The sequence below is a fragment of the Lodderomyces elongisporus genome, chromosome 6 (genome assembly GCF_030384665.1).
Source record: "Lodderomyces elongisporus chromosome 6, complete sequence".
In the NCBI taxonomy this organism is placed as follows: Eukaryota; Fungi; Ascomycota; class Pichiomycetes; order Serinales; family Debaryomycetaceae; genus Lodderomyces; species Lodderomyces elongisporus.
In genome coordinates, this window is record NC_083678.1 from 245,685 (window position 1) to 258,492 (window position 12,808).

The following is a 12,808-nucleotide window of genomic DNA, read 5'->3' on the forward strand; positions in this document are numbered from 1 at the left end:
GTCAATGGCTATTTGTTAATCTAATCTTGACTATTGTTTTTCAATTGGGGATAAGAGTTTGATAGTGACTTTCCATCACATTTCTCATTCGATTTCTTTCCTTTGCCATTCTATTTTTCAAGTTCTTTATTACCAATCTCTTTACTTATTAGGTATAGTTTCTAACTTCTACCAATCTTGTATGAGTGCGCTACCTCTTATTTCTCTCCTACCTACCCTCTTTCGCCCCCTCCCCCTCGCCCTCCTCCTCCCCTTCTCCCCTCTCAATTTCTCAAGAGAGCAAGATAGCAACAAGATATTCTACCTTTTTTTATTTCCTATAAAGAGGAAATCTCAGAAACTCTAAAGTAAAAACAATTCCATAAATTGTAGGTTGCTATGGAGTAATTTCAATTCCAACACAAGACAATCGCCACTTTTGTAAGTGCACAAACAATAAGGTGAACAACTGGCACACATATTCACACACACACACAAACACAAACACTAATGTTCATTTCAAACTCAATTCAGTTGGTGGATTTACATGTGAATTTTTCCACTACATGATTGTCAATTGAAATGTAAGAATTTGATAAGTTTCTTTGTTCTTTTCTCTTTTCTCTTTTCTCTTTTCTCTTTTCTCTTTTCTTTTCTCTTTAGTCTTTCAAGTTGGCGAAGGTGATGTACTTTTGTTTCTAATTATGTTTTCATTGCAGTTCTTATCCTCGTTTCCATCGTTGTTTCTATCTTTGTCTTCCTTGTTGTTGTTGTTGTTGTTGTTCTTGTTGTTGTTTCTGCTCTTATTTGCTCGTACCTTCTTTTTGATGCTTCCTAAAGAATAATCCAACTACATCGAACCCTTTCCCCGCACTATTATTCTCAACAAACCTGTCAGTAACTTTGTCAAACGTTCTGGGTCCACTGATCTTTGTCTCTTTGCTTCTATCAAACTAACTCAATGGACACGACTAAACATAATTTGCAGCTGGTATGAACAGAGTTATTTCCGTGTTGTATTATACCCGTACTATTCTCATCCTTTTTTAAAAAAAATATAGATAAGAATAAAAAAGAATAAAAAAGAAAGCAATAATGCTAATGAAAACTACTTTTCATGGTATCTACAGACTTACAATAAAGAACATCACCAATATGTTGTAGAGCCCTTATTCTTGCCCTGTTTTCTTTCAACGAAAACATGCTTTCGCTAAACACCCACCAAATACTATATAAGATGATATATAAATGGATATTTTTTTATATTGTCTACTAACAGAGTTGTTTCTGCCCAAAAGTCATATATCCCCTCATTTAGCCTATAGTCTCACCCACCAACTCACTTACTCACTTACTCATTCACTTGTTCTGCATCACTTAAACATTCTCTTTCAATAACCAATACATCTCTGTAATCAGGAACCCACTGGAAAAGAAGAAAATAGAATAGATGGAAAAAAAAACAAGGAAAAAGTGCTTGATATAATATAAAACGATCAAGATGATGTCATATCTCACGTGACATGTAGATGTAGATGTGTAGACAAACAAAATGCTATATTTGAAACCAAAAGAAAAAAACAAAAAAAAAAACCGAAAAAAAAGAAAATTTTGTAGACTGATCGAAGTACTTTAACTACCGCTGTTTCAACCACAACTGCTACCATTGCAAACAAAGTCCACTTTAGAATTCTCCGGCTGTCCACATAGTTTATTCTCATCGAATATCAAACACGCCAAATCATCAATATAGTACCCTCTCTCTTTTCAAGTTTTTACCTTTATTTTTTTTTTTGTTTGTGTCTTCTTCTTTGTTTTTTTCCCTTTTTTTTTGGTTCCAAGTATCATGAGCATGAACACGCCGACATACGGAGTCACTCCTCCAATCTCACTAGCAAATCCCACTCCAAAGGATAATGAACTCAACGATCTTCTTATCAAGGAGTTGAAACTTCGAGGTTCGTTTGAATCAGAGGCAGCAACACGTAAAAGAGTTAAAGTACTCAACACTTTGCAAAAACTCACAGAGACATTTGTCTACAATGTGTCACGAAGTAAAAACATGTCTGAAGCCATGGCTCGAGACGCAGGTGGGAAACTATTTACTTTCGGCTCCTATAGGTTGGGAGTATATGGTCCATCCTCAGATATTGATGCTTTGGTGGTATTTCCACGATATATCACACGTGAAGATTTTTTCACAGAGTTTGAGAAATTGTTAAGAGAAAGACCAGAACTAGAAGAAATCAATAGTGTTCGAGAGGCATTTGTTCCGATTATCAAATTGGAATTTGACGGAATCTCGATTGATTTGATCTTTGCCAAATTGGATATCCCAAGGATTCCCAAGGACTTGACATTAACCGATAAAAATTTGCTCAAAAATATTGACGAAAAAGATTTGCGTGCTCTAAATGGTACAAGAGTTACAGATGAAATTTTGAATTTGGTTCCTAAACCAACAGTGTTCAAGCATGCTTTGAGGTTTATCAAGATGTGGGCTCAGCAACGTGCCATATACGCCAACGTATATGGCTTCCCGGGTGGTGTTGCTTGGGCAATGCTCGTGGCAAGGATATGTCAACTATACCCAAATGCTGTGAGCTCATACATTGTTGAGAAATTCTTTCAAATATATTCCCAATGGAGCTGGCCACAACCAGTGCTCTTGAAACAAATCGAAGATGGTCCTTTGCAGGTGCGAGTATGGAACCCCAAATTGTACTCTTTAGATCGCCAGCACCGAATGCCAGTTATCACGCCTGCATATCCATCAATGTGTGCAACGCATAACATCACCGCTTCAACTCAAAAAATTATTCTCGATGAGTTCCAACGTGGTACTACGATAATGCATGGCATCTTGGACGGAACAAAGAACTGGCTGGATTTGCTACAACGTCATGATTTCTTCCATCGATATAAATTCTATTTGTGTGTAGTTGCAGCCACCAAATCAACATACGAAGAGCACCTCAAGTATAGTGGAATGTTTGAAAGTAAATTGAGATTGTTGGTTCAAAAATTGGAAATGGTGCCTGGAGTCGAGTTAGCCCACCCATATGTAAAGTCATTTGAGAATGGATACTACTGTGACTCTGAGGATCAAGTATTGAACTTGATTAATACGTATGGAACGTTGAAAGGAGAGGAGCTTGCTTCACTGTTGAAATCAAGCAAGGAGAAGTCTGAAAGTTCCAATAATACCACTAATCAGCAGGATAATAATGCCAGTACTAATATTAATGGAGACAATGAAAACCTTAACCAAGGCAACACCAACAGCGATACCACCAATGATGCCAAAATTGAGGTTAACTTAACAAAACTATACATCGGACTCAAGCTCTCGCTTCAAAAGGAAGGCGAAAAGACACTCGACATACAACACCCGTGTGCCGAGTTTTTCAACATTTGCAAGAGTTGGCCAGAATACGAAGTGGGTAAGCATTTTGTCCAAATCAAGAATGTCAAACTTTACGACTTGCTGAATGATGTATATGTTGAAGGCGAAACCAGACCCAAAAAAACTGTGAAACGCAAGAGATTAGTGGCAAAAGATGACAGTAAAAAAAAGGCAAAGAGCGTTGAGGCCAACGGTACCGCATAAATAGAGAACCCATCGAAACTAGATGAATATACAAAATCGCATAACAAAACAAAACAAATAAACTAAACTTTTTACTATTTAAATTAATTTAAAAACAATATTTGCTATTTTCTTTTCTTGATTATTTCGTCTTCTTTATTTTCGCTTCACTTTTTTTTTTTCATTCTAAATTCTTGAAAGTTGAAAAACATTAAGAATTTACAACTATATACTAGTTACCAGTTTAATGCAAAACAAAGTTTTTAAAAAAAATTTAAAAAATAAAATAAAGACAAAACATTAGACAGTCATATACACGTTCGAAGGATTAATCATAACAATGATGGTAATAACAATAATCATACTAGCATCTAATTGTCATTATCTTCGTTCTCATCCTCTTTTCCCCTCTCAATTTCTCCTTCTTTCTACTCTTGCCCTTTCTCGGCCGTCCTTTCCCAACCTCCTCCCCCTCCCTCCATCTGCTTTCGACTCTCTTGTCACTTCTAACACCAGTAATTCCAAATTCTCCACCACCATGGTTTTTGATGGATCCTTTCTCGTTCCTCGGCCAACTCACTTCTGATTAATTCAATATCAAGGTGTCTTCTACCACTATCTAAATCAATCTCTTTTAAAGGACGAAGCATAGTCCAGCTTCTCGAATACAACTTATGACCGATATAAAATAAAATCACCACAATGGCACCGAGGAAATTTTGGAAAAATGCCTCGGCGGAAACATGGCCAATATATAATTGCAATGCCAACACAAAGAGTAGAAACACAAGCGTATAAATGGATCCAATGATCCCTGTGTTGGCCTTGAATGTTAATTCATCTAATGAGCGGCCTTGAGCTTTCCATGCCAAACGGAACCTAATGTGCACCGCTGCAATGGAACCCCAACTGAATAAGGTGGCTAATGATGCAACACTCAAAAGCCAATTAAACACTACACTTTGATCTTTATAGGCTGCAAGGAATCCGAGTAAACCAAATAATGCAGAGACGCAGAGTGCCACTAATGGGCGACCCTTTCTATCGACATAAGCAAAAAGTGATGGCGCGAGTCCTTGTTGTCCTAAAGATTGAATGGTTCTTGAGCATCCATAAACTGCTGAGTTACCTGTTGAAAGCACAGTGATTAAGATACAGGCATTAAATATCGAAGGCAAGGCCTTGATACCACCATCCTTAATGGCAATGACAAATGGTGATGTTGAATTTGTTGAACCTGATTTGCCTAATAAGTCTGGATGATTGTATGGAACAAGCAAGCCAACAAACATTAATGAAACGAAAAAGAACAAAAACAATCTCCAAAACACTTGTCTCACTGCTTTTGGTAGTGTCTTTGCTGGGTTTTTAGTCTCTGCACTGGCTAACCCCACCATTTCTGTTCCTGCCATAGAGTACGATGCAGTAATGAATGTAGATGCAACACCATGAAATCCATTGGGTAAAGCACCATTGCCCACATGCCAGTTCTTGCCGCCGATAAACTCATGTGTCGGTCCACCGCCGCAAACCAAAACTATTCCCAAGATGATGAATCCAACAATGGCCATAATTTTGAAAATCGTCATGTAGTATTCAGCCTCACCAAAGCCTCGCACATCAACAAGGAAATTAATCATAAATATAAACACGTAGAATATCACCACCCAGCTTGCAGGGTTTATATTATCATTCCAGTATGTGATACACATTGATGCGGCAACTAATTCCAACGGCAATACAAACAACCACATGATTGCATAGTTCCATCCGACAGCAAAACCCCATGATGGTTCAACAAATCTTGACGCATAAGTAGAAAATGCACCATTAACAGGGTAAACAACACATAACTCACCTAGAGCTTGCACAACACAAAAGACCATTGTGCCCACAATACCCCACGATATGACTAAACTTGCTGGACCACCTGATCGCAACGCGCTTCCTGAACCAATCAAGAGACCAGTACCAATGGCACCTCCAAGGGCAATCATTTGAATATGACGGTTCTTCAATTCTCGATGTAAATTCTCTTCATTGTCGCCTGTTTTTTCGTTATCGCTTCGTGCTGCATCTGCATCTGCATCTGCATCTCCATCTCCATGTCCGTCTTTGCCAACATTGTCAGCTCTCTTGAATGAGTCTTTGAAATGCTGCCATCTCGAAGAAGATGCATACCCTTCGCCTTCTTTGTTGTCTATCTCAATGTTGCTGCTTTCGTTATTGCTAAGATCGTTATTGCTGTTGCTACTCTCATGAAGGATTTCGACTGAATCAGACTTTTCTCCACCCATTTTGCACTAATTTGCTGATTAAATGTGTGTATATATATATATATACTGGGTGCAATGAAGGGAGGAAAGAATTAATGAAACTCTCCAAAGTAATGATTTAAAAAAAAAAAAATGAAAAGAAAGGAGACAGGATAAAGATGATCAAACACTTGACTCTTCTAAATTCACCAATAGCGTTGAAAGGGTTTCTAGTCAAATCTGTTTTTCTTTTTTTTTTGATCTTTCTTTTCACTCTATTATGTAACTAGTTTCTTTCCCTCTTTCTTCTCAGCTCATATAATTTTTCATTGTGTCAATCGCACCACTATTGTCTATATTTTTTTTTTCTTTCTCTCTCTCTGTCTTTGCTTTGCATAGCGAACATGGGGAACGTATACTGTGAGCCGGCACAGGTGAAAAAGAAAGAATAAAGACAAAAAAAATGAACTATAAGAAAATAAGAAAATAAATGAAAAAAATAAAGAACCGGGTAGTGTAATTGGTAATTCTTGTGTGGTGCAAAAGCTGAGGTGGGTTGTTCAGCTATTGGGCACTGGAGTTGCATCTTGCATCTTGCATGGCACGGCGTTTTTGCACTCGATGTGAAGAAAAGCAAAAAAAAAAAGAAAAAGAAAAAAAGAAATAAATTTCACAAAATTTTCTTCATTTTAAATTTTTTTTTTTCTTGGTCTTTCGCACCTGACATTCCGCTTTGATGTATTATACTAGCGGCATTTCACGAAAGTGGAAGGTCCATTCCCTTTCCTTCTTTCCTCCCCTTCTTTTCTCCTTTCCTTCCCTCCCCCACTAACTCAAAGGAATATTTGTTATTTCACATTCGACACAAATGTCGGAAATTAAAGAGAGAGAGAGAAAAGAAAGAAATCATAAAAAAAAGGAGGGAATTTCTCCTTCAATTCGCCGTTTTCATAAAATGGAACTGAAAAACTGTATTCCTGTCAGCTCCATATAGCTAAAAAAAATATCTTTTTTTCTTAGGGTGCAAATAAGCATCCTGTTAATATTGGCTTAGAATCTGAGTAATATATGTCTCGGTGTATTGAAATACTTTCAACCTTAGGCTCTCCTTTCCTTACTAAGCTATATGGCAATAATAGCCAAAGTAGATCTCCTTTTGAATAAAAGAAAAAAATTAAGAAAAAAAAAAATAAAAAGGAAGGTGGTCACGTGGGTTGAGTGTGTATGTCCAAAGTATATTGACAATTCATTCACGTGACTCGCAATGCCTGAAAAAAGGGAGGAAAAGTAAAAAAAATAAAGTTATCTAACAAGTAGTATAGTATAGTGTCCTTGTATGTGTATGTGTCATTGTATGTGTATGTGTGTGTGTGCTGAAGTGTGTGATCATGCCCATATCTAACCATGTAAAGACTTCAACATTATAAGTGATCTTTCAACATGAACAACCATTCAAGTTTAAGTTTTTCCTTTCGAGGTTAAAAATAAAAAATCAAAAAAAAAATTGACTCTCGAATGCAATTACGTCTCAATTTATTGGGAAATGTGAAGATATTTATATAAATCATTCAAAGATAACACGCTAGGAAATGAAGAAGGAGGTGGGGAGGAGGCTCATATTTGTAGCGTGTTTTTTTTTTCTTTTGCTTTTTATTTCATTTTATTAGAACAAAAAAAAAAAAAATCAAAAAATAGTTAACCGTTGATAGCCGTTTAACCATTGAAATGTTCTGTGCCGCACACTCACACGGAAAAGGAAACTCATTTTTCACGCTATATCATTCCGTGAACCCGTCGACTCCGACATTGTCTATACAAAAAAAAAAAAAAAAAAAAAAAAAGCTAAAAGCAAAATGAAAAAAAGAAAAAAAAAGTGTAATGAATCATATTAGAATTGTAATTAATAAACAGTATTTCGAAAGACTTTGGCCATATAAGACATGTATGTGGATATTTGTATATGTGTATATGTGTTTTATGAATGTGTGTATATAGAAGTATATACTTATTTACTCGCGCCGTTGTTAGCCGTCATTTTCTCGCCACAGTAGAGTTGTTAGTCACGTGATAGTGCGTTTCATTATACCACATAATGACTTTTATTCCAATGTGAGCCTTTTTTCTATTTTAACGGATTAACCCTGTATTTTCTTCCATATTTGTTTTCAGTCTTTTGATCTTTATATATATTAGTGGTATCCCCCTCCCCGGACTTAATTAATATATTTGATCAAACCAGCAAGCAAGAGAGGATGTTCTTATCGTTTGATGATGTGGAATATTTTCTTATTTCTTATTTCTTATTTCTTTCTTCTTTTATTTTCTTTTTCCTATTATTGTATGAAATTTAACATTGACAATTTTCATCACTAACTTCATTTGAAAACAATTGGAACAAAGCGAGAGGAAGACAAAGAAAGAAGAAGAAAAAGAAAGAGGGATAGAGTATATATATGTTACAATGATGTTTTAGTAATAGTCCTTTGATAATATATGCAATGTAGAGGTTGTAGTAGCTAAAGTAACACTTAATAATCTACAGTAGCATCTGCTACTAATTCAATTTGTCTCTTCTATCCAAAAATAAAAAAATAAAAATAATAGAACTTGAATCCTTTTTTTCCCGCAAAAGAAAAAAATCATGGAAGCATTATTTCCCTTTTTTCTTCACCCTCCCCCCCCCCCTCCTCCCACCTAAAACAAAAATTAATAATAATAATAATACTTAAAAAGAGAGAAAAAAAAAGAAAAGGAAGAAAAAGAGAACAGTGCTTAATATAACAAATTGTGTATATCTGTGTATCTCCTTGTGTGTTTTCCCAACATCAGAAACAGACTTGAGTCCAAATTAACAAAACTTATTCTTTTTTGGAAAGAAAGAAAAATAATCATAATCATTTCCATCTACTCACAGTACAGTCTAGTTGATTTACAAGACTATTGATTTTTCTTAACAACTATGGCTTTCAATGCAAATGTCGCCCTGAACTTTTGGCCCAATGAGCATCAGTATCCACCTTACCAACACCACCACCAACAATTACAACAACAACAACAACAACAACAACAACAACAACAACAACAACAACTGCAGCATGGACACCCAGGTCAACCATCATCTTCATCTTCAGTGTCAATACCATCAGCAGATGGTAATAATCCTCAAAACTATGATGATTTTAATGAACTAAACCATAGAAATGTCAAGTTGTTCAACTCTCAAACACAGCCACAACAACATCACCAACAACAACAGCAGCAACAGGAACCATCTCAATCAGAGTTTGATGCTACATTTGCTCAGTTTGGATATCCTTCTGTAAACCAAGATTTCTCTTCTCAACAGCCAGACTTTGATGCTCGCGAGTCAAGTTTGTTTGATTACCAAAGAGATGGCCAGATATCTTTTCCACACCCTACTGAAACTAATGACCAGGGATACCCTATTGTTGATTTAGGGCAATTTTCAGCATCTTCAGATTCCTCATCGCCACTTAATATCGGCACCAATCAAAATTTATTAACTCCAAGGCTATCGGAAAATTCTGGCAACTATGAAGTAAAGGCAAAGAAAGAACCGTTGCAACTGCATCAAGAGTTGCAAGAATCGCAATCACAACCTCAGTCACAATTAAAGCAACAGCAACAACAAATACAACAACAACAACAACAAATACAACAACAACAACAACAACAACAGCGTAAACCCAATATACCAGCTTCTTCTTCGTCTCAAAAATCCAAGAAGCAATTGTTGGATGAACAAGATGCTATATTAATAGCCAGGGATGATTCCGAGTTGACAGAAGAAGAATTACAAATGAAGAGAAAAGCTCAGAATAGGGCAGCACAAAGAGCATTTAGAGAACGTAAAGAATTTAAACTCAAAGAACTCGAAGCAAAGTTGTTGGAAAGTGAAGAAGAACGACTCAAGCTACGCGAGGAATTGGAAATTATTAGAAAGCAAAACCTTTCAATATTCACTGAAAATGAACTCTTGAAATACTCAGATAACCCTGGAGCAATAATGAATCATCTTGCATCAGCCAATCATAAGCAAAATTATAATTATAATGACAATGATACTAATAATAATAGTAATAGCAACAATAGTTTAAATACAAACGCCTCGCAAACAAATGCTACTACTTTCCATTTCCCACAAAACCAAGCAGAGTTTATAACCCAGCTTACACAGGGCACATCTCATTTCATAAATACAAAGACAGTTGATAAAGTATACGATGATACCGAGGGAAAGAAGCTATTAGCCATTGGTGCCGTATGGGATTATTTACAAATCAAAGCTGAAGAAGCCAATCTTGACTCAAACTCGATAGATTTTAACGAAGTGATGAACAGATTGAAAGGGCACGAAAAATGTCATGGTTATGGACCTGCATATACTTTGGAGAGGGTTAATCAGGCGATTCAAGAAAGTATGGAGTACATGGACTGATCAAGTTCAAGCTCAAGTTCAAAATCTTTTTTCTTAAGAAGGTTTTGCTTTACTTTTTGATGTACCATTGTTCGATTTGTATCAATATTCCATTTTTTTACTTTACTTATATTCAGTTCTTGCAGACTTTCTTTTAGAGAAAGATGGCCAATACCTTTGATAGTTTTCTATTATTCTTTATATTGTGTTTGAAAAGAAAATTCAAAAACTTTCTACGTCCTTTCCTTTTGAAGAAATACGACTGTTCTCTTTTTTTTTTGTTTGGTTAAACGGTGACAACTTTGTTGTTCATGATCTGTACTTCCACAACTCTTTGCATAAGCAGTATCCTAAATGGATGGAAGATTCTAGCAAAAAAAAAAAAAAAAATGGAAAAAATATTAAATTAAAAATATTAAAAAATAAGAGTCTCGCTCTCTTTCGCCTTCTTTCCTTTGCTTTCTATAAGTTCCATAATTTGTATATTTTTTTTTAAGCGCAAAGGAAGAGAAAAAAAAAAGAGAGTAACCATATCTGATCTCTATTTAATAACATCATAATCATTCCCAACAACAACTACAACAAGTTCTTATTATATATCACATTTTCACCATCATCACCATCATCAGAATATAAATCTTTTTCTTTTTTTTTTTTTTGGCAATGACTACAGCAGACGAGTACAAGGCAGAAGGAAACAAATATTTTGCAGCTAAGGAATTTGAAAAGGCAATCGATTCATTCACCAAGGCCATTGAAGCTTCTCCCGAGCCAAACCATGTTCTTTACTCAAATCGTTCCGGTTCTTATGCCTCATTAAAGGAATTTGGCAAAGCCCTTGAAGATGCGGACGAATGTGTCAAGATCAATCCATCTTGGGCTAAAGGTTATAATCGTGTTGGAGGTGCCCAATTTGGATTGGGTAATTTTGAGGATGCCAAAAAGGCATATGAGAAATGTCTCTCAATAGATCCGCAAAATGCTCAGGCTAAAGAAGGTTTGAAATCAATTGAGAATGCCATTAAAGCAAGAAACTCATCCGATGATATGGGATTGGGTAAATTATTCCGTGATCCAAACTTGATTAATAAATTGAAGAGCAATCCAAAGACCAGTAAGTTGATGGAGGATCCGGCATTAGTGGCCAAGCTTTTGGAGATTCAAGCTAACCCACAAGTAAATGCTATGCAATTGATGTCCGACCAGAGATTGATGACTATCATTGCCTCATTGATGGGTATTGACATGGATTTCACTGAACCACCATCCAACAAGGATGAAGAATCAAAAAGTACTTCAAAAACCGAAGAACAAACTAAAGCAGAAGAGCAAAAGCAAAACGTGGAAGAAACACCAAAAACTACCTCTGCATCTGCATCTACATCTGCATCTGCACAAGAGACCAAAAAAGAGGAACCTAGTGAAGACAAGGATGTTGAAATGGAAGATGCATCGTCATCTAGCAAAGCTGAGGCTGATCAAGCAAAAGCTGAAGGAAACACTCTTTACAAGCAACGCAAATTCGATGAAGCAATTGCTTGTTATGACAAAGCCTGGGACTTGCACAAGGACATCACATACCTTAACAATAAAGCTGCTGCAGAATATGAAAAGGGAGACTACGATGCAGCCATCAAGACATGTAACCAAGCCGTGGATGAAGGTCGTGACATGCGTGCAGACTATAAACTTATTGCCAAATCTTTTGCTCGTTTAGGTAACACTTATTTGAAGAAAGATGACTTGCCACAAGCCGTCAAATATTTCGATAAGTCCCTTACTGAGCATCGTACCCCTGATGTTTTGAACAAATTGCGTTCAACTCAACGTGAGATCAAGATTAGAGAAGCAGCAGCATACATAAACCCTGAAAAAGCTGAGGAAGCTCGTCTTGAAGGTAAACAGCATTTTACCAATGCCGACTGGCCTGCTGCTGTGAAAGCATATTCAGAAATGATTAAAAGAGCACCTGAGGATGCCAGGGGTTACTCCAACCGTGCTGCGGCTCTTATCAAGCTTCTCTCGTTTCCAGATGCGATCAAAGACTGTGATCTTGCTATTGAAAAAGATCCAAACTTTATTCGTGCGTACATCAGAAAAGCCAACGCTCAATTAATGATGAAAGAATATACACATTGCATGGAAACTTTAAGCGAAGCCCGCCAAAAGGACTTGGAACACAATAACGGTGCCAACCAACACGAAATCGACCAATTGTTCAACAAAGTCACATATCAAAGATTCCAAAATATTGAAGGTGAAACCCCAGAACAAACTATGGAGAGAGTCAGTAAAGACCCAGAAATTGTTTCCATCTTGCAGGATCCAGTTATGCAAAATATCTTGGCCCAAGCTAGAGATAATCCTGCTGCATTGCAGGATCATATGAAAAACCCTGATGTTGCAAAGAAGGTTAACTTGTTGATTGCAGCTGGTGTTATTCGTACTAGATAAGAAGTAAAAGTAGAACGGTAAAACAAAAAAGAAATTGGAGAACTGGTATATATATATATATATTAATGAAAATTTTCCAAATAATAATTAATA

General features: G+C 36.3%; 4 protein-coding genes across 4 annotated transcripts; 3 read left to right on the forward strand and 1 right to left on the reverse strand. All coding sequences in view use genetic code 12, as the record gives it.

Annotated features, from left to right (window-relative positions):
- Positions 1–1,825: 1,825 nt before the first annotated feature.
- On the forward strand, positions 1,826–3,589 carry PAP1 (polynucleotide adenylyltransferase; the record flags this gene model as incomplete). The annotated part of the gene is made up of 1 exon (XM_001524673.1): positions 1,826–3,589. The coding sequence occupies one exon, from the start codon at positions 1,826–1,828 to the stop codon at positions 3,587–3,589; it is 1,764 nt and encodes a 587-aa protein (XP_001524723.2).
- A 485-nt stretch (positions 3,590–4,074) lies between these two features.
- HIP1_2 (histidine permease) lies at positions 4,075–5,865 on the reverse strand (the record flags this gene model as incomplete). Its single annotated transcript, XM_001524674.2, has 1 exon — positions 4,075–5,865. One exon carries the CDS (start codon positions 5,863–5,865, stop codon positions 4,075–4,077), a length of 1,791 nt encoding a protein of 596 aa, XP_001524724.2.
- A 2,917-nt stretch (positions 5,866–8,782) lies between these two features.
- On the forward strand, positions 8,783–10,282 carry FCR3 (basic region leucin zipper; the record flags this gene model as incomplete). The annotated part of the gene is made up of 1 exon (XM_001524676.2): positions 8,783–10,282. One exon carries the CDS (start codon positions 8,783–8,785, stop codon positions 10,280–10,282), a length of 1,500 nt encoding a protein of 499 aa, XP_001524726.2.
- A 642-nt stretch (positions 10,283–10,924) lies between these two features.
- STI1 (Hsp90 cochaperone) lies at positions 10,925–12,715 on the forward strand (the record flags this gene model as incomplete). Its single annotated transcript, XM_001524677.1, has 1 exon — positions 10,925–12,715. One exon carries the CDS (start codon positions 10,925–10,927, stop codon positions 12,713–12,715), a length of 1,791 nt encoding a protein of 596 aa, XP_001524727.1.
- Positions 12,716–12,808: the final 93 nt, after the last annotated feature.